This window comes from Gavia stellata, chromosome 5 (genome assembly GCF_030936135.1).
Source record: "Gavia stellata isolate bGavSte3 chromosome 5, bGavSte3.hap2, whole genome shotgun sequence".
In the NCBI taxonomy this organism is placed as follows: domain Eukaryota; kingdom Metazoa; phylum Chordata; class Aves; order Gaviiformes; family Gaviidae; genus Gavia; species Gavia stellata.
The window spans coordinates 8,119,453-8,140,679 of NC_082598.1; the positions used below are offsets into that span (position 1 = coordinate 8,119,453).

Here is a 21,227-nt window from a genome sequence, read left to right on the forward strand (position 1 = left end):
ACTTTTCATCAATTTTCTCCAGTGACTCTGCAACTACTGAGCCAGCAGCCTTGGAAGGGCCTGACAGGAAGAGAGGAAAACTAGAAGAAGAAAGAGCTAAAGCTCCCCTCGTGCCATTTGGATTAGATCTTCACTACTGGGGACAGGATCCGCCAAGTGCTGGGAAGATTCTTAAGTAATGCTCTTTTTCTCTTAAGACAAATTAAACAAATAGATTTACTTGTACTCAGAGGTCATGCAGTGGGGTGACTGCTATTTCATTTGATAATTACTTTTCTTTTTTCCCCTGTGTTGTAGGACCCATAAACAAAGTCAGAAATTCTACCTTAAAATGTTATTTGTTTTGAGAAGATGCGATACTAATTAAATATCCTTTGATGCTTCAGAGCACATTTTTTTTCTGCTCTTTTCATGTTTGTGTATTATTTGCAGCATGGCATCACTTACTCCAATTTAAATTGGTACCTCATTATGCAAAGTGCTATGCAAGCGCATGATAGACGGTCCCTCTGCTGGGGACTTTACAATCTAAATAAATAGTAGGCAAGGAAGGAGAAAGGCTGGGGAGGTGTCAGGGGTATTTTTCCTGACTTTACAGAGTGGTAACTGAGGAAATTGATATGCTTGTTCAGTCACACAAGAAATAGGTGGCAGTTACAGGTCTTGAATTTGGATATCTCACTTTCCATTCTTGTCTGGGAAGGTTTTGTGTTTCTTGGACATGAAGCATTGCTGGCTTGGGGAAAGCTTTAGCAACGCCCGGGAGAAGAGACGGTAGGTATATATCAGAACTTGCTTCTGGCAGTCAGTTTTTAAATCCCCTTTTTAGCACTAGTAATTTTTATATGAAAGTTGGGATGCAAAGTCCTCCCTCTATGTATAAATTTCATTTAAGCCCACCAGGACTTTACTATCAGTGTGTACCATATGTGGCTTGGCAAAGGCAAAAATGATTGACTGGCTGGGTTGCAAATCAAACTCTCATATTCTCAGCAATATTACTTTATTTGTTTTCTTATCAAAACAAACACAAAAAACCCAACCCATGACCGCAGTGTGAAGACAGTGTTTGCAGAAAGAAACAAGAGTAAAGTGTTTCCCCTGTACCTGGTTGCATAAAATGCTGAATATGTTTTAAATGATTGAAAGCCAGTGAAATGTGATACATAACAGTGCTTTAACACAGTCACTCCAAGCTTTGGATTCTGTCTGGTGTGGTGTAAGCTCTTGAAAGCCTAAAAAATGGTTAAGATTTTCAGCAGGACTTTAAGAAGCATTTGTCTAATAATGCCAAAAAGGTAGTAAGGCTTTATTTTACATTGCAAATGAGTTATTCAAGTCATAAGTGAAATCAGAAGCATATTTCACTGCCTGTCTGCCTTGTGCTGTACTGTTTTATTTTTATGCTTTCCAATAAAATAGAGGGCACACTTCTGAACTTTATAGTCTATAACTACGGATATGCCAGTCTGACCAAAGATAATTTAAGTAACTCTGCACACACAATGCCATTGACCCTCTGGGTATAAGATATATTTATTGAAAAATTAAGGTAGTCATTGGCCAACTCCTTTAACTTTTCTATATGCACACACACTGTCTGTATAAGATGCCTAGGAAAAAAACAAACCCAAAAACTAGACAACACATATGGAATGTATATGGAATTTGAATTTTTAAAATCTGAAGTGGAAAAGTCTTTCCCCTCCACCTATTTAACACTACACTTACTTTATTACAGCATTTACGATAAATTAAGAATTTAAAATGAGAATGTAGCTACCAGGAAGATGATTTTCTAAAGAAGTTTTGTTTGGCTGGTAAATGGTGAGCCATCACCTTCTCTAGAAGGTGACAGTAACCGTGGGCTTTACAAAAAGTTTGGGCCAAACCATTTTCCCTACTTCTGCCTTCACTCACACAACTCATTAAGCTAGTTTAAGAACTCTTAAAAAGAGTTTATAAAGCTGTAGTAGTACTTCTATGTTAGGGGGGGTGGAGGGGTGGTGTATACTGCACAGCTTGACCAACTATTTTGGATAGCATGGGCCTTCCAAACTCACCTACCCTCCTCCTTGAATTAAATTAGCTTACTCTTAGGAGTAATTAGCTAGTGCAGCACTCTTTATGACTGTGACTAGAGTATTTGAACTAGCTCATTTCGCACTTGCTCCAGCATCTCTGGATGCATCAGACTGGTTTTAGAGTTTATATTTACTTAAGTTTTTGATAAGCTTCCCAGGAATGAAGTTGATATGAATTTGTTGAAAGAGTGCAACGTTCCTCCAGAAGCTGGACTTTCTTTTAGATTTCAGTTAACCATTATTTGTCTTTTATTCCTCCTAATGTATAGCTATGTAATTTCCATTAAAGCCTCTGTTATTTGTCTAGATGAGTAACACTCTTTCTATGAGTGTGAGTGAGGTGTTGATCTTTGAGTTGATTATCTGTTCCCCTTTTAATCCCTCTTACAAAAAGGTTTTATTTGTCACATGCATCATTTTTTTAAACAAAGATCTCATGTTCTGCCTTTTCAAAGCATTGCTTAAATTACAGCAGCAGGAGATCAGAAAACTTTGGGATTTAGCACTGTTTTGTTCTTTTCTCACCTGCTTGTAAGTCATGCTGGGAGAAAATAATTTATATGCTTGTAGTAAACAATAATATTTATTAATATCTGTGCAGGAATCAGGTTATTTTAAGTCTAGTTCCCAAATACTGATCAATGATATATAGAGTAAAACATAATTTTAATTTCCTTGAGATTTGTTTGTTGCAGATTTTTTGGGAGGGAAGTCAAAATATTAAATAGAACTTTTTCCTAATTGGAAAGGTTGGCATGCACAACTGTTACATGAGAATGAAGAAGCATTTAACTGTAATTTGATAATTTAGAGGGGGCGGGAAGTTCAGACCACCAAAGGACATGAGAATTTTACTAAAAGATTCTGTAAGACTACTTTGCACGTAGAGATCCTGCATGGTGTCCTTTTAGGAATGCTTTCTCCTCCTTGTGTCTGTAAGGTTAGTAACACAGAGCTAGCTGTCAGTCTTCCTTTCAAGATTGTATTAAAACTAAGCAAATAAGAAATTTATTTCATTCTTTTATTTACTGTCTATTATACAGTCTTGCCACATAATTTCTGAAGCTGAAATACTGTATCATTCAAACATTTGACTGAAGTCATATTGGTATATTATAAAGATTCTTAGAGTTTTTTTGTTTAGGCTATAGTTTGCAGAATTGTGTGATTGAATACTTTTTTTTTTTTTAGCCAAAAATTGTGGAAACATATTACTATGTTTAATGTTAAACTACCCTCCACTATAACTCTTTTGCCTTTATCCCCTAATGTACCAGAAGAGAGTTACTTGTACTTTATGGCAGGTTAGAATTTTTCTGGCACTAGCCAGGTATATTCGATGAAGAAATTATTGGATAGCATGAATCTCTTTAACAAGGATTTTACTTGTTGAACATTTTTCTGATGATTTGGCAAATCATAGGATGGCTTCGAAATTGCTTAATCCCTTTTTTTACCTAGTTCTAATCTTTTTACATAGTTTTAAATGGTCAACTATTGCAGTAAAACCAGCAGCTATATATTGTAGGTTGCTAAGGTCAGATCATTTTCTCCACTATTTTTTTTTTCCCCCCTTGTCATCTGCTGAAAATTTGCTTAGATAAAATTCATCACAACTGTTCAGGCTCACTGAAGTAATTCTTTAAGTATTGGTTTATGTGCTTTGCTGAATTGAGATCGTTGTGATTAGTGAAACCAGTGTTCACGTGTATATGGCTCTGCAGTCTACAGAAGGCAAAGTCTCAGAAGTAGGAATGACACCCAAGGACATTAGTAAGAGAGAGGAACTGGATATGGATAGAGAAAATCCTCTCAAATCAGTCTGGGACTGACTGGGTGGAAGAGCTATGTGGAAGAAAGGGATTGTGATATGAATTTTAAGTCCTTATCAAGACATCTGTAATTCAGATATCTTTTGCTTGTAATAAGCAGCAGACATGCAGGCTGGAGTTTTTTTGCTTAGTTTAGCTGTATTTTTTTCTCTTTAAGTTCGTATTTCCTTAGATTTGGGATGGGATTCTTGTTGTTTAACTTCAGATGTCTTAAAGTTAGATATCTAAGCTTAAGCTGGTCACCCTAATTTCTTTTCGTGATTGGAAGAAAGAAACATTTACCATCAGAGGGACAGTCATTGCTTCCTAAGATTAACATCTGAAATGAGTCAGCTAATTACTCTCTGGGGTTGCCTGTTTCTCATTTTAGACTGTGGGCACCCTAGGGTGGCTAAAATGAAATTATCTGAATACCATTGAGAAAATTTGAAAATACTACATCACTCGGGGTCCTGGCTCCCCTTCTCTCCCACTCCCCACATCTGCTGGCATGATATAATCTTCTTTACACCAGATTAACAAAGAGTATATTTGCCTATATGTGTCTGTAAATATAGGTAAGATCTCTAATTTTAAAATAGATTTTTAATAGATTAGCTTAATTTCCTGGAGGAACACCCCATACGTTTCTCAGACTTATGGACACTGTATAGGAGAACCTGGAAGAAAGACTCTCTGTAAGGCTCAACTGATTGTTTGCTCTCTTCCTTGGTCCAAGTATATTGCGGCGTACTCTGATTTCAGCTTCTGCTTCTCCGCTGCTACAGGCGTACACCTACCAGGAATAAGGTCAGACAAGTTAAGATCAAACTGTTTCCTCCCTGGTCTATCTTCTGTGTTTAATCATAAAAGTATTTTGTTATGAGGAATGTTAACCTCAGAATTACAAAGTTATTCACTGAAACTGGATATTGGATGACTGACTCCGAATGTCAGATCATGAACTAGAGCTAAGACTTGTAATAGGTTAGCAGGTTAAACAAGAAATCAATACTAGACAGGCTTTGGTGATATTTTAAAAACATCTTCATAATATAGGAGTAATGAGAAAGAATGGTAGATTCCTAGGTTTTTCTAACTCACTCATAAATCTTCCCTTTCTTTTACATGTAAGTTTACCATGGGATAATACTGGCTTCTTCGTGTGCTTTCTCACAACTTTGTGAATAACTTTCATTCATTGTTTTCCCAGATTTGCTTCTGAGCATCGGTTTTGGGCACCCAGTGAAGTAGAGGAAGAGGTGGAAAATAAAGAAATAACTGAAATGTTAAAAACTAGATATATAACATTTGCTGGCAAGTTTGAACCAGTGAAACATAAATGTCGAGCACCAATGCCTGATGGAAGTCTATGTGAAAGACAAGATCGGATTAAGGTGGGCACCAAGTAACATAACTTCCAGGATATGTGCTATGTGGAGAAGACCTTATTAAAACATGTCCATAAAAATTTATTTCACATTGTAAATATAGCTCAAGGCAGTGAAAGAAAATAGTATCTGGAGAAGGTTGCTCTTGATATGTGCTTCGTATGAGAAGCATCTTTTCTGTAAGGAAGCTGCAAACATTAAAAGAACTCTGAAATATATTTGGCATTCACCATAGGTATTTCTATTATATTTATCACTGTGATTTTGAGTACCTGACTTTGAAGCAGAGACAGTTAGTTGTTTGCCAAAAAGTTTTCCTCATTTAGAGGCATATTTGATATTAACAGGTTTTAGAAATGTGGTTGTTTGAGAGGCAAAGAGATTTTATTTACAAATCAGGTTTTATAAAAGCTAAGTCCTACAGAGCCTCAAATTATGAGCCCTATTGAGCAGAAATACTTTGCTTAAATGCCTTGTTCTAATATCCATATTCTTCCTGTATTGCCTGAGACTGAAGGATCTGAATGCACTAAAATACTGCAAATGGGGTTGTTACAGGATAGGGATATAGAATAAACAATAAAATACAATGCAACATCGGTGCCCTGGTTCCAGACTTGACAGGATGTGCTACCTGGCCTCTTGAAATTGGATATTCATATCACAAAGAGGTTATTTCTTTGAGATTCTGAATATATTAAACAGATTATGTTTATGGGATCCTCATGCTTTCTAAGGGGGACTGGGGATCAAGTGTAGAGTTTTGTTGCTTGATTCCAGTGTCTGGCTTTAAGCTATGTTGAATAACATGTAAGCATTTTCTTTTCGTTCAGAAGTTTTGAGATTTTTTTTTTCCCCTTTTCTTTCTGAAGTGCCCTTTCCACGGAAAGATAATTCCTCGGGATGAATCTGGGATTCCCATTAATGCAGAGGACAGAGCCAGAGAAGAAAAGATGCGGTTTGAGAAGCAAGCGGCTCAGCCAGGTTTGTGCCTACATAGCATCTTAAAAAAAACAAACAAATTGGACAGAGGTGGGAGATAAGCTTTAAATGTAAGCGTAATACCTTTATTGTGTATGTGTTTGTATATATATTGTGTACAATATTTACAATATCTACAATATATATTTACAGTCTATACAATAATTGTATATATTGTATCTACAATATACTATTAGTACTGTAGATAGTACAATATACTATTATATCTACAATATACTGTATCTACATATATATAATCTATATATAGATACAGTGTAGATACAAGATGGACAACAATCTCAATATACAGTTGGACAAGGAATGAGACAGGCTATATGGAGGAAGAGAGCTGATTCTTTTGTTGCTAAAGGCACAGGTTGAGATCCACAGAACTGGGTCATATTTCTGTTTTGCTCCTAACCCCATTCTCTCATTTAAATTCTTCTTGGTTTTAATTTGCAGATAATTTGCAGTGATTCTTGCTTATGTGGTAAATACGGATGCATGTGTACACAGAATAAGGTGCATTTGTTCTTTATTTCCAATAGTTATCATAATGTTCCTAACACTTCTCAGGCATGTTTATTAAGGACAATTAAACCTATTTCCTGGGAAATGCTCAACAGTAACTGTTCCCACACTTCTGAAAAGAAGTCATCTAGTCTTGCTGGTCCCTAACAGTTGTGATTTACGTGATGTAATAATAATGTTATTAGGATCACTGTGTTACCACAAATATTGGCAGAGTGGGTTTTTTTGTCACAATGTGGGAACTTGTTTTTCCTCTATCTGCTCGTATCTATCATATTCTGTATTTCCTGTACCTACTCACTTACTACTTGTGTTTTAGAAGGAGAACTCTTGGCCTTGTTGTGCTGTGCGTCTGTACTGCATCGCTAGAAAATACTCTGAACTAGGGAAGCCTTCCCCTTGGGCTTTACTTTCTTGGCATTATAACTAGTCTGGATGTTCTAATAGGCATGGTATTTGTGATGGGCTTGAGGAAGGGAGCAAGCAGACCTGTGCTATTTAATTGTTTACAATTTACTGTGCAATACTTGGGATTTTGTTTGTAAACAATGGGGTTGGGCAACAAAACTGATGGCCTTCCTCTTGCATCCTGGCTGTTGCTTTCAGGTGTGGAATGCTCTGGAGGGAAGGCTCATCCTTCCCCAAGATTATATGGGTGTTTTTAGCCAGGATAAAGCTCTGGACTGCTAGGTAAGGCAATGAGAAAGACAGCAAGCCATGAATACACAGACAGGAAGACTTCCAAGGGGAATAGTTGTACTATTGCAAAAAAGCCTCCTAAGCCTCATTAGTCATGGACAGAAGGTAGATTTGCACAGAGCGCTGGGGGTACTGCAGCCAAGAAGCTACTGGAAGTTGATGGACTGCAGAGCAAGATGGGGGAGAGGGATCTATCCAGCAACAACATAGTGTATAATTGGAGGGGACAGATTTGTTTTCAAAGCTTTTATTTAATCCACCTTCCTCCAGCAGGTTTTAGTTTTTTCTGTTTTAAGCTATTTATTCTAGGTGGGTATTCTGCATTCTAATTAAACTTACTCTTAGGCTTTAGCATTTCGATATCTTGTAGTATGCTCCCTTTAAGGAGGAGAAGGGCAGTTAGTTCTCTCTTAAGCTCTGACTGACTCAGTATTTCACCAGTTTCACAGAGGCTACTGAACCTTCCACAAAACACCTTCAGAGCATAAAGAACAGTTGTTGATCTGTTATCCAAAAAGGTCTGTGTCAAATGAATGTGCATTTAGACATAGAACTGACACACCCAGTTTCCTTTAATACTGATTTGGCCATCTTTTGAGTGACTGTGCTTGGCAATCACCAGCACCACATGAATGCAGCAGTTTCTGAACACCTTCTGGTGTCTGCATGTGTCAAAGTCCTACATTTGCAGGCAGTTTCCATCCTTATCCAGGTGGAGTGAAGTGCTCTAAACTGGCATCCAGACAACAGCATGCGCACAGTTGGACTGTCCCAGCAAAGCCAGGCCAGTGGTATGGATGCTGTGCTGAAAAGGAAAGTTCCCAACTTAGTTACAGCAAACTAAAACCAGCAAATTAAACTAGTAGGTGTTCTTGAGGGACTAGTTTCAAACTAGAAACTAATACTCTGGTATAAAAATCACTTGCACTGAAAAATAATTGATTTTTTTTTCCTGTGAAATTGCCATTGCTGGAGGCTAAACATCATATTTATTTTTATTACAGTGTCAGCTCAGTGTTGTTAGAGGCTTCTCACCTCTGGCCCACGAGGATGTGTATGTTAGTCCCAAACCAGCGTTGACATTGCTGCATTGCATTATTGAGTGCCGTTGTTAAGCTGAGATGTCATACAAAGGTCCATCCCATCTGTCTGGGGAGGTACTGAACAAGCTATGGCACTTAATGTATTGGACAAAACCTTACAGGTTTCTAAAGCCATACGTATGCTAGATGTCACTAAATACTTCTATCCACAGCTTTTTTGTTTCTTTTTTTCCCCGTGCTTCAGTATTTTTGTATTTGTTTTATAATATTTTCATTAACCTTTTTAAAAGGTGTTTTGTTTGTTTGTTTTGGGTTTGTGGTTTGGGGCCGGGGAGTATTGTTTGGTTGTTTTGCATTGGGCTTGGTTTTTTTGCAAAGGACTTGAAGCAAGTCTGAGCAGTGCTGCTATGGAAAATTACAAATGCGGACCCACTCTGTACAGTTAAGTGCTTTGGTCTTACAATTGACAACATCATTTGCTGATGATGACAGTTTGAAAAATGCCAAACATTAAAATTTGGGGATCAGTTGTGTGGTTAAATTGCAACAGAATTCTTCCTACATCTTTTTCCTGTTGGATGGTAGGTTTATTTTTATCCTTGTGTGGTTGAAGGGGAAAACAATTATGTAACAGTAATACAGTTCATGTGATAATGACTATGTTTCGACAACAATGTCATTGTTATTATGGAGCATTTTTTAACCTAGTATAAAATTTTAGACTCTAGCTAATGCCCACAAAATGGTGCTTTGGGCTCTTTGGTCCTGAAACAACGAATCAGGTGGGATTACACTGACCTGCTAATCTGCAGTGTTCATCCTTTTCCAATAGTTCGCACACAGGAGCAAATTAAGTGCCTATTTTTTGTGTCAACCCTGAAGAGTATCTGGTTTTTCAGCCCTTAGTGACTTGTTAACAAACAGGTATCAGGACAGGCTGGTGAAGGCAGGCCGCTGGCCAGTCAGATGTGAAATAGCATCTCTTTACTAACTACAGTATTGATTCCCGCCTACCCTTGCAAACTGTGTAATTTTCTTTTCCCTGCTGCTAAACTCAGTAACAATGTATGAAGAGCTTTAGGGCCCCATCAATGCTCAAAAAGGCTGCTCTTCCCTGGCATTCTATTGATTTTTCTCAAAGGCTTTTAAATTGCTCCTTCATTTTACTCAAATGCTCATTTCATCTCTACTGGATGCCAGCATTTTTTCGTTGTGTTTAAACAATTGCTCCATTCACTGGGTTCCTAAACTGTGACGCCTTCTTATTACTGAGAGATAAACTGTTTAGACAGTTTTCCTTAATCTTGGATTAATCGTTCCTCTATCTGAATTGTGCTGTTCTGTATTCCTTCACTTCAAAAAAAAAAAAAAAAAAAAAGTGTCTGTGAGGTCTTATGATCTATCAAGTACATGCGTTCTGTTTTCTCCCTCTATACTTCTCCTGCTCAGTTCTTGGCACAGCTTCATTTTCCTCATGCTTTTTGGTGTGTTGAATTTTAATCGGTCCTTGCTTTCATGTATCATAGTAGGTTAGATCTCACCTTTCCTTGGAAAATTGCTCTGGTTTTCCTAAACATTGTGTTCTTAAGTGAGAACATTGGCTCTGAGCTTCCTGAAATGTTGTTACCAATATTTGTCACACTTGGTGACCATCTTGGTATATAAGTGAAATTGTATAGTTGTTTAGAACTGTTTATTTTTCTAGATCTACATAGATGTTAAATAAGGGTTGTAGGCATTTGGTATTACAATTTCTGCAGGCAACAAAGGCTGACTGACATATGGGAAGCTATAGGACAAATGGCTGGCAATTACTGGTTGTTAAAATACAGAATTCTGACATGGACCATGTTACTCTGAAGTTTTTACTTACTCCATTTTTTTTCCAACCCATGTGCTCAAAGTCTTTATAATGCAATGCCATTTTTCTAAATTTCCAGTTGAAGATATCCGTGCTCTAGCCACATTTTTACTTTCTACTTCGTACTACGTTACCTTGTTCTGATATGCAAGGCTCTACGCTAAAGGTGAAAGACCACTGCTTCCTCAAAGAGTTTACAGTCTAAATTATTCGTGCTTTTTCCCGTGGTGGCATCTGTGATCAGAATCCATTCACAGTGTGTGGTTGGATTCTGACGCATTAAGGTTTTGATAAAACTAAAACAAGCTTTTGATGAGATAAGTTAACTCTTGTGCTATTGTCAAGAGAAGAACCTTGATTTAGCTAATTAAACTGACGAATTGTGGGATACTTCAAAAGTAGTACCTTTTTCAGATGCAAAATTGGGCTGATGGCAACAGGGTCATGTTGTCTTATTCAAGAGTGCTCTTTAGGTGTCAATACCAGTTGCATGTTTTGAAGCAAATATGATTCTTTGATGCAGAAATGTTATAATGTTGTCACTCTCACTCTGCTCGCAAGTTGACATATTCCATATTTATAAGTTTATTTTTAAGCTTATTCAGAATTTATTTCTGGAGATAAGATCCTCAGCTACCTTGTTGGCATTTTGTTCAATTTCTAGATAATAATCACTGCCTTTTATGTCATCTCTCCTACATGGAATAGTTTCCTTGGAATTTTGCTACTGTGCTACTGCAAAAACTTGACTTAAGTCTTCCTACAGAACAGTTTTATCTACAGCAGCTAATAATAGATACTAATCCCAGACTGGCAGTGCTTTTTCATCAAGATCTGTCGTTTTGGCTAACTGCTTTATCCTCCCCTTCCTTTGTGTATCGAACTTACAGCACAGTGACTCTGCCCTCGTGGTGACAAGAACCTGTACCTTAGGAGACTGCAAATTCTGCCTGGGTTTGGATTTTCAAAGTGCATGCTTTTTCTTTCAAACAGAGTGGCGAGATCCAGAATTCATGAGAGAAGTTGAAGCAGCTACAGGAATGGATCTTGGTTCCTCTAAAAATAACGGAAAAGGAGGAAAGAAGAAAGGGAAGAAGAAAAAATATCCAAATCTGACAGACCTGAAGCAGCAGGCTAATACTTCTCGTTCTCGGCTTGAGAAGAAGGTCTTCAATAAGTAAGATGCTTATGTTCTCTAAAGCCTGTTAAATTGATGTTTCCCTTTGTTTCAACAGTACTTTCTGTTTCTACATTAACATGCACTTACTAAACAACTGTCTTCGCTAACTGCAGAGCAAGAATGCCTTCCATGTCTCTGGAGGGTAAAGAGTAGCAGGTACTGATGACCAGAGTTATTTCTTTGAGAAAGATTTTCAGCTGATTTACAAAATTTCCCAATGAAAGGGGTTTTTTTTCATCCTCAGGGGTTTTTTTAATCCTTTAATCGCTGTAGTGGCTTTTCTGGAGGTTCATTTATTAATCAGATGGATGCTACTTTATGTGTGCAAATAGTACAGGATCTGGAAGGATGATGTGTTCAGAGTGACACACTCACAGCATCAGACACAGTGTAGTAGCGTAGATGGAGTGAAGAAGAACTTTTTCCTTTTGAAAGCCTAAGATGGGCTGCCCTGAGCAGAACTTCAATTAATAAAAGAATCTGTCAAAAACGTTTGGCTTTTGGCGTGTAGCAGTGTTTCGGCAGTTGCCCTCGAGCCTCTGGTGTATGCTCAGAGACTTTCCCAAACTTTTGACTGCCGCCTGGGTTTCCTGTGTATTTTCTCTCACTCTTGGGTATACTAAATTGCTAGCTGGGCCTGATGCAGGGCCTTCCAATCCAGTACGTACACACAGTGATCCCTTCCTGTGTATTATGCAGTGACACACTGCCATGGCATTTCTCTCCTCCTTTACTGAGAATGCATTCAATTGGCTAGGAAAAATATTTGGATCTTTGTGTTACGGTCCTTGTTCACTTAACCCCTGCTGTCTTTTGTAAATATCAAGGACTGGAACCTGCTGCAGGTCTCTTTTCAGTGTAAGAGTTTGGAGATGATTATTCCCTGTACCAGAGACAAGTGGACACAGTGTTCTTCCCACTATGGTGCTGTTTCTATACGTCTCCCTTTCCTCCCAGCACATGTGCAAATAGCAGTTCTTGGCCTACATTTAGCTCAAGAAGAAACTGTTTGGATGGCAGTGGCATTTAAACATTTCAAACAAAGGTGCGTCTGTGACTTATGTAGACATATGTGAGTTAACTTTAAAGCAGGCACACTAGCTTAGATGGAAGTGGGACCCCACCACCCCACCAAGCTGAACGGGTTTTAGAACGTATGTCCACTCTGTCACGCCATTTCTGATATCTAGGCTTGGTTAGATGTGGCTGCAACATAAATTTGCCTGAGCATGCTCTGGTCTTTATCAAAGGGGAAGCAGCTGCAGCTATTTAAAGAGTTTCACAGGTCAAAATTGAAGTAGTCAAAGGAAAGTGAAAAGTGTAAAGTTGTCAGATAAAAAAAGCAAGATTATTATTATAAAATCATCAATGTTGGGTTGTTCCCTAAACATACTGGATGAGTTGACCAGCATCCAAGGCACAATGTTCGTTTAAATTCTGTTTTCCCTTTTCTGATATAATGGTTCTAATAACAATGCCAAATCCACATTGCTTTTAGTTACAGAAGTAGCATGTTTTCTGTAAAATTCTCATGTTACCTGATCTTAGTTACAAGTCAGACACGTACAGTTCTAATGATCAGAATTTCATATCAGCTTTAACAAAATACATTTAAAAAGCTGTTTTGTTTTACTGTGGTTTCTGCTAATGATTTTGAGTGTGTGTTAGTGCCAGGCATAGGGAATCAAACCTGTCATGTTTTAATAGGTTTCATGCTTTGCAGCACTAAACAAGATGATAACCTTGGCTCCTTATAACAACCCCAAATTACTTGAAATGTATAGGTGATAAACCCAGGCCCTCGTCTGCCAATAAAGTTAAGTGAAATTGCACACAGATCATCAAAGTGGGATCTCATTTCATTTACAGTATTGCACAATCCAGTGGTGCTAATGTAAAACCTACATGACATGAAAGTGTCAAGGCCACTCTGCGCTGCTAAAGGCTCACTTTTCTCCTACCAATTAGGCAATATTTGAAGTACAAAACCATGACCACATTTTCCTTACTCTGGTAACTTTATTGGCAGAATTTTGTTAAAAGTATACCTCTTCCAAAATGTTTTTTCAGAATGTTGGTTTTCATTACAGTTGCTGCTGAGAAAACCTTTAATCCCACCATTTAGAAGCATTATTAAGAAGTATCCTCTGTTTTCAGATGTTTCAAAATGGCTTTTGAAATGAAGCCATTACAGAGAGCAGTTAGCTTATAACAGAAGTCAACTTGCATCTCGGAGATAACCACAGGAGCAGAGCTGGAATAGTGTTTAGGGCCTGGTCCTGAAAAAGGCTGGTGTACACTACCAGGTAGATGTCTTGTCTTCATTGTACTGCACAGCCTGCAGCATCCTCAGAAGTGATAAAGGCAGACTGTGACAACGCAAAGTCTAACAGCACTAGACTTGAAACCATCCATTTTGTGTGATGGAACTTGCCAACTGCATTTCTGATGTAGAAATCAAAGGAGACGTCAATCAGTGCCATGTTCTTAAAGGGGACATAGTCCCTCAAACAAGCCCTTAGGTGATACATCTCCCACGTTGGCCGAGCATCCAGGTCTTTACAGAGATGTGTTAGGAGATAACTTCCTCCTTCATAAATAGAGGCAGAGTGCATAAATAGAGCACACCTGCAAATATCAGCCTTAGATTTCTGAGCTTTTAGTGCTAGAGGCACCTAAAGTAACCAATAAAGATGGGAACTCTAGAATCCAGTGAAGAACAAAATTCCGTAGGCAAGATGCACTCGGCTGTGTACAACAGCTACTGTAAGTTTCTGTGGGGGCAGGTGTATGCAACAGAGCATTCTTTTGACTTCCGCTACTGCCTTTCTTCTGCTTTCTCACCCCTCTGGAATCGTGAACCTATTTCTCTGCCTTACCAGTTAAAGGATACATAAGCCTGCTCTCTCTGTGCATTTTGAGAGAATCTCCTGCTCCTATTCAGGCTGTCTAGGCATCATTTTCCCCAACCTCAAAATCTCAGCTGTGTGATCTTCACTCAAAAGTTTGTGGAGGGAAGAAAAATGGAGGTGTCTTCACTCATCCAGTTCAAAAGCATAGCAGTCAGTCCCAAAAGAAGAGAAATCTCTGGGCACCGTCTTTTGCTGGGAGGAAACAATGGCAGCAAATAAAAAGCAGCAATACAGGGGCAAACCCTCACCAGATTTAGGAGCAGCAGAAAGCTTAAGAGCTCCAAAGTTCATTCCTTTATTTCCTTTTTGAACCTGAAGAACACTCCAGGGGCTTCTTCAATCACAGCAGGCACTGCAGAGGACTCAAATGCTTGCCCATCATGAGGCAGCAGAGATCCCGTTCCACTTTCTATAAGACATTGGACATACTGTCCTGACTATGTACCTCTAAGCACTTAGCTGTTCTGCAGCAGTAATTTATCTCTCTGCATAGAGATACATGACAATCTCTGGTGTCTTCCTAAACTAGCGTTGTGCTTGTGGATTAAATAGTTGCTGCTCAGGAATGGGGGTGCTACTGGTGTGAGCTGAAGACTTACCAGCTGTGGGCAGAGTGAAATGGGCTTTTAGTGACCTGTGAAAGGAAAGTTGCTAAATGAATTCTAGCTATGTGAATTGAACAGCAAGCCCTTCCCTCACAAAAACATTCTAGATTCTGCAGGTTGAATTTCATAAGGGTTTCTGAGTGTTAGTTCATTTAGATCCTGTTAGATACTTTTAGGTTGTTTTTTCCCCCGAGAGCAATTAAGTGCTTTTGAAAATCAAACTTGGTATGTGTGACTATCAGAAATAATGCTAGGAGGGTGGAATGCAGAGCCATTAAACTGAAAGACTTTAATTTGTTTACTCCTGTTAATAAAATCATTGCTGAATTAAACTATTTGTATTGCTGCAGCTAATTTAGTTAACAAGACAAATTTGTTCAGCCTCATCAGTGCAGTGTTCAGAAGCCTGGTAGTGATTAATCATAGTTCATTTTTTTCCCCCAAGGTTCATAAACATTCTCTGAGATTGTGTAGAACCAACATAACTGGTTTTATTATTTTTGTTTCTCTTTCAGAGGTGTTATGAAACGGGTGGCAAAAGCAATGAACCAAGTGGACCAAAGAAAGCACGAGAAGTTTGCCAACCAGTTTAACTATGCACTGAATTAAATACTAAGAAAATGAACGGCAAAGAAGATTAACAAGAGTGCAACCGCACAAAACCTTTATCACAGATCTTCCTATTTACACTAAATTAATGTGCTAGGTGCATTTTTACTGGGGTAATTTTTTAAATTGTTTTCAACTTTAACTTATTTGATAATGAACATTTGATTTTTGGCAAAGATTTGGTGGTATAGAATGGAATGCATTTAACAAGTTGATAATTATTTGAAATGTACATGAAATAGAGCATGTTATATGACTTGTACATACACTGGGTAAAATGTTCAGGTTTCACTTTTTTCCCCTTCCCAAGGAACTCACGTAATTTATACCTCCTTTGCCAACATGTGTGTTGTAATTTGCCTCCGCTTTCATGCCTTCAGAAAAAAGATGCCTGAGAAACAATTAGATTTCAACCAGCGAGGGCAAGGCACAGAGTATTTGCTCAGCCTACTATTCTAGAAAGCATACCACGTCAAGCAGCACCTTGGCTCCTGCAGCACCTCTAAAGACCTCTTCTGTACACACTAAAAAAATCCAAATCAACTGATGCCTTCAGGTTATGAGTGGAGTAGAGTTTGATTTCAGCAAACTGAAATCCAGGAACTAATTCAAACTTGGTAGCTGTGGTGGTGTAGAAGCTGAAATGACAAAGATCATCCTGGTCTGCTTCTTGCCTTCCCAAGATGGTATCCCAGTATCTTTCAGAACTACATCTGGAAAGCATGTTGTGAAAGTTTGTAGAGACACTCAGAATGTGCTGCAGTTTAACTGATACTAAAAAGCTCCAGTACAAAGTGAAAGTATGAGGTTTTAAAAATCATTCAAGTGGCATACTGTACTAGTGAACTGCCTGGCTTGAATCAGTTAAAACTGTATCAGGCTCAAGCCTGAGTGTGCATCTGAGGATCCAGATATAAACACAAGCATCTGGACTTCAACTCCAGAGAGTTAACATGCATACTGATATCAAGCAGCTCCATCCAATGTGGTTTGTTGTTACTGGCTGGGTGCTTAACCAGGTTTCCCAAACCTGCTTTGCTGGCTATAGTCATGTCTTAAGTAGAGTGAACCAAATAGTGACCGGTTGCGCTCTTGCAAGGTTTCATACAGCTTTATGGGTGAGGGAAATGCAGAGTATCAAGGAGGATAGAGTGTTTGAAAAATCGAAGTGAACTGCAGAAGTCTTCAATAAAATACTGAATACAAATTAGAAAGGGTTTTCTACAGCACTGGCTTAGTCACTCACCTGTTGGAGGTGTTTCCTCATGCATCAAGAGACTATAAGAATTAAAAAGGGAGAACACTTAAACTCCTCAGTATAGCTTCTGACCACCTCAGACAAAAGCTAATTTACAGTTCTGCTGAATACCTTTTGAGTTGCACAAGTACTGCTTAGAAAGGAATTGTTGCTGAATCTCGATAGTTTATCTTGCAAGAACTCTGCAGTTTGGAAGACCTTTTCCTCTTCAACACAGGTATTTAGAAGAAGACATACTTCTAAACTACCAGAAATAAAATAATAAAGAGCCAGAATTTCAGAAGTTACCTACTGCACTGGAAAGCAAAGCCACATCTGCTATCAGGCTAGTTAACTTGGCAGTGAAGGCTTCAGGTAAAAATGTAGACAAGGACAAACCAAAGTTCATCACCAGGTCAGTTGAATCAACTGCTAAAATGATTTTATTTCTTACTAAGGATAAAGACAAAAAAAAAGAAAACAAAACCAACAACAATACAACCCTGCACATTTGAGTGTAGTATAGATCACTGGATGCTGGGATCCCAGAACAGTCTAAATGCAACTGTTTGATCTTGGAGATTAACATTCAAAAGAGCCACAAAGGTCGTTGTGCCACTATTCCAGAGATTCTTGAGCCTGCCCAGACTGAAGGTGTTCTTTTATAAGACATGTTTTCTCTCCTCCCTGTAAAAAGAGTGGGGGATTTATATTGTGCAGTGGCACTTAACCCTTCTTTGCTGTGGACATGAGATGTCAGCACTAGAAGATTCCCAGCAAACAGTAGGTGCACTTTGCCCCATGGAGTTCCGATTTTCAGCCTTTAGTAAAATTAGAAAAAAAACCAAAACCAAAGACAGAGATTGGAAAGGGAAATAGTAAAAATCTGTGAGAAAAGAGTGTACTTAGTAAGTAATGCTCCATTATGATGCTACTCAGTCACTTCAGTTCTAGAATTATCAGCTGAAACTTCCTGCCTGGACCTGAGTGTCTGATCCACCAGTTAAACCTGATCCTATCATGTGATCTATATGCTCTTCCCCTTTCTTTATTAAAAACACACATGCATGCAAAAAGGTGTTTTCCTAGATTGCCTCTTTCATGCAGAAGGGTTAGTGGTGACTTTTTTTAAAGCTCTCCCACTTTTCTTTTTCTGGTTTTGTTGCAAGAACTTTCCTTGTCAGGTGTGGAATATACCCAGTTGGATATGAATTTTTTTCTTCCTCTTTCTGCCTTGAAGCAAGAAAGACCATTGACTCTTCATGGGAGAATGTGTTAAAAGACATCCTCTGTTGCACTGCCTTTATGCTAGCCTGGCCTCTTACCAGCATGCATCTTCCCCCTCATCCAGTGTTTGAGAAACCCATGCTTCCCCTCCCATGTTAATTATTGCCTCATTTAATCAAATTCTTTCTCTACAAGGGCAACTCACCATATATACACACAACAGGTCCTGAATTTTGCCACTTAAGCATTCTCATTAGACCTGATCAGATGTAATTCAGAGGATTTGGGGAACCACCTTCTTTTCCTGGGTTTATCTGTAGCTCTGCTGGAGGAAAATTTTTGAAGAGGCATCTATCTCCAAAGATCCAGCATACCATCATTAAATAGAAATCCTTTTAAGTTCAAAATAAATCAATCTACTTTTTAGATCTATCACACCTCTTTGTGCGTCACTTTACCTACAACAGTTTACAAATTTGAGATCTCTGGGCTCACCAGCTTTTCAAACGTCTTGGTTGATAAATTGTCTGTGCAACATTTCTACTGGAACTTTTCTATTCCTGTGCTCAGGGCTTCTGAGAAAGGAAAAAAAAAAATAGAAAATACAAGTATCATTCACATAGTCTCTGCTGTGCGTTTTTGTCTTTATAACTCACTCAAATGCCTTTGCAATTTTACTATAACATCCTTGTACTTACTGCGTATGATTTCCGGGTACATCACCTTGTATGATTTGGCCCTTGGAGTGTTCTTAAGGTGAATAGTTGTAATACAGGTTGAATATTCTGTATTTCTAAAAGGACAAAACAACGCTCCGCTGAAGTGAGCTGTGCTGATGCTTTTAAGTCATCCATTTATAGCTAGTGCTGTTTCAGTGGTAAAACAAGAACTGAAAGCAAAGCCTTCTCCGTGGTTATTCTTAGCTGGGCACACGGTTGCATCTGGGAAGTAAAAGCCTGCAAGGAAAAGACTATAGTGTGTATGAATTTAGTGCTGTTTAAGGCTGGAATGAAGAGTCTGGCCCTCTAATGCAAAGCACTTGGTGACATAAATGAGCGTGGTATGGAATTTGTGAGCAGGGCTTCTGAATAAAAACAACCCTGCAGCACATCCTTTCCAAAGTTACTGAGGCAGCGTGATGGGTCCATACTCCTCTTTTGCATGATACCTTGCGATTTCATTTTCTCTAGACTTACTTGAGGCTTGGCTTTAGCAATCCAGGTCTGGCTGAAGATTTGTATTAGAAAACTGTAACCCTTAAAAGCTCTTAGAAATGGTGTTGAAAAGATGTATTTGGGTTGGTTTGTTGTTTGGTTGGGTTTTTTTTTAAAGCAAGACAAAGAGGCAGGATTTGTAAGCGGTTCTGCATGGACAATGCATCATGCCATATAAAAAGGTTTGCAGGTTGGGGAGGGCATCAGTGAGTTCGCAGTGGACATTATTGAAAAAAACATCTTTCTTTTATGGAAAACAAAAAATAAACCTGTTCCACTTAAAGTGGCTGTGGACATGGATAATAAGGATGTTCCCAATTATAAGGAGCTACTAGCCAGAAGCAAGAAGAAGTATTGAATCTCAGGAACCTAGCCAGCAAAAACTCAATTCAGCATGTGTCAAAACAGTTGAGCAGAGATAGCCATCTCGTGGTCTCTAACACTTGTGCAAATACCTGGCTGTTCGTGCAGCTGTGTTTGTAGCTCACCCGGTGGTATTAAACATATTAATGGTTTCAATCCTGGAGGTGATGTAAATGCATCTGTAGATTATGCATCAGGAGAGGTAAGGACATCTGAGTGTTACAGCAGTACTTAAGTGATGAAAATTGGTCATTTAAAACCACGCTTTTTGGAATACTACCATATAGGAAAACTTCCTGCCTTTACAGGACAGTCTGACCATGGATAGTAGCAAATAGGCCTAGAAAGGGACCTTCTGCAAACTGGCCCAAGAAAGGTCTAGATGCCTAAGTCCAAAACTGCAGCTCAAGAAATGCTTAAGTTTCCTGGGCCCCTAAGGGTCTGTACATACCGTGAACCGCACTGGCCTTCCCACCTAGACCAGAGTTCTTGCTTAATCACAGAATCACTAAGGTTGGAAAAGACCTGTAAGGTCATCAAGTCCAACCATCAACTAACACCACCATGCCCATTAAACCATGTTGCGCAATGCCTTGTCCACACGTTCCTTGAACACCTCCAGTGATGGTGACTCCACCACCTCCCTGGGCAGCCTCTTCCAGTGTCTCACCACTCTCTCAGTGAAGAAATTTTTTCCTAATATCCAGCCTGAACCTCCCCTGGCACAACTTGAGGCCATTTCCTCTTGTCCTGTCGCTAGTCACTTGGGAGAAGAGACCAACACCCACCTCTCTGCAACCCCCTTTCGGGTAGTTGCAGAGAGCGATGAGGTCTCCCCTGAGCCTCCTCTTCTCCAGACTGAACAACCCCAGTTCCCTCAGCCGCTCCTCATCAGACTTGTGCTCCAGACCCCTCACCAGCTTCGTCGCCCTTCTCTGGACACGCTCCAGCACCTCAATGTCCTTCTTGGAGTGAGGGGCCCAAAACTGAACACAGTATTCGAGGTGCAGCCTCACCAGGGCCAAGTACAGGGGTATGATCACCTCCCTGCTCCTGCTGGCCACACCATTTCTGATACAGGCCAGGATGCCGTTGGCCTTCTTGGCCACCTGGGCACACTGCTGGCTCATCTTCAGCCGGCTGTCAATCAACACCCCCAGGTCCTTTTCCGCCGGCCAAGTTTCCAGCCACTTGTCCCCAAGCCTGTAGCGTTGCATGGGGTTGTTGTGACCCAAGTGCAGGACCCGGCACTTGGTCTTGTTGAACCTCATACAATTGGCCTGGGCCCATCGATCCAGCCTGTCCAGATCCCTCTGCAGAGCCTTCCCACCCTCCAGCAGATCAACACTCCCGCCCAACTTGGTGTCATCTGCAAACTTGCTGAGGCAGCACTCGATCCCCTCATCCAAATCATCAATAAATATATTAAACAAGACCAGCCCCAAAACTGAGCCCTGGGGGACTCCGCTTGTGACTGGC

At 39.4% G+C, this 21,227-nt stretch overlaps 1 protein-coding gene across 1 annotated transcript in view; it reads left to right on the forward strand.

Annotated features, from left to right (window-relative positions):
* Positions 1-18,761, forward strand: part of UVSSA (UV stimulated scaffold protein A) — a 58,623-nt gene extending 39,862 nt beyond the window's left edge. Inside the window, exons 9-13 of the mRNA XM_059817615.1 lie at positions 23-175; positions 5,109-5,292; positions 6,159-6,270; positions 11,395-11,578; positions 15,614-18,761. Of these exons, the coding sequence (XP_059673598.1) occupies positions 23-175; positions 5,109-5,292; positions 6,159-6,270; positions 11,395-11,578; positions 15,614-15,707 (727 nt within the window). The 3' untranslated portion in view covers positions 15,708-18,761. The remainder of the gene's footprint in view (positions 1-22; positions 176-5,108; positions 5,293-6,158; positions 6,271-11,394; positions 11,579-15,613) is intronic.
* Positions 18,762-21,227: the final 2,466 nt, after the last annotated feature.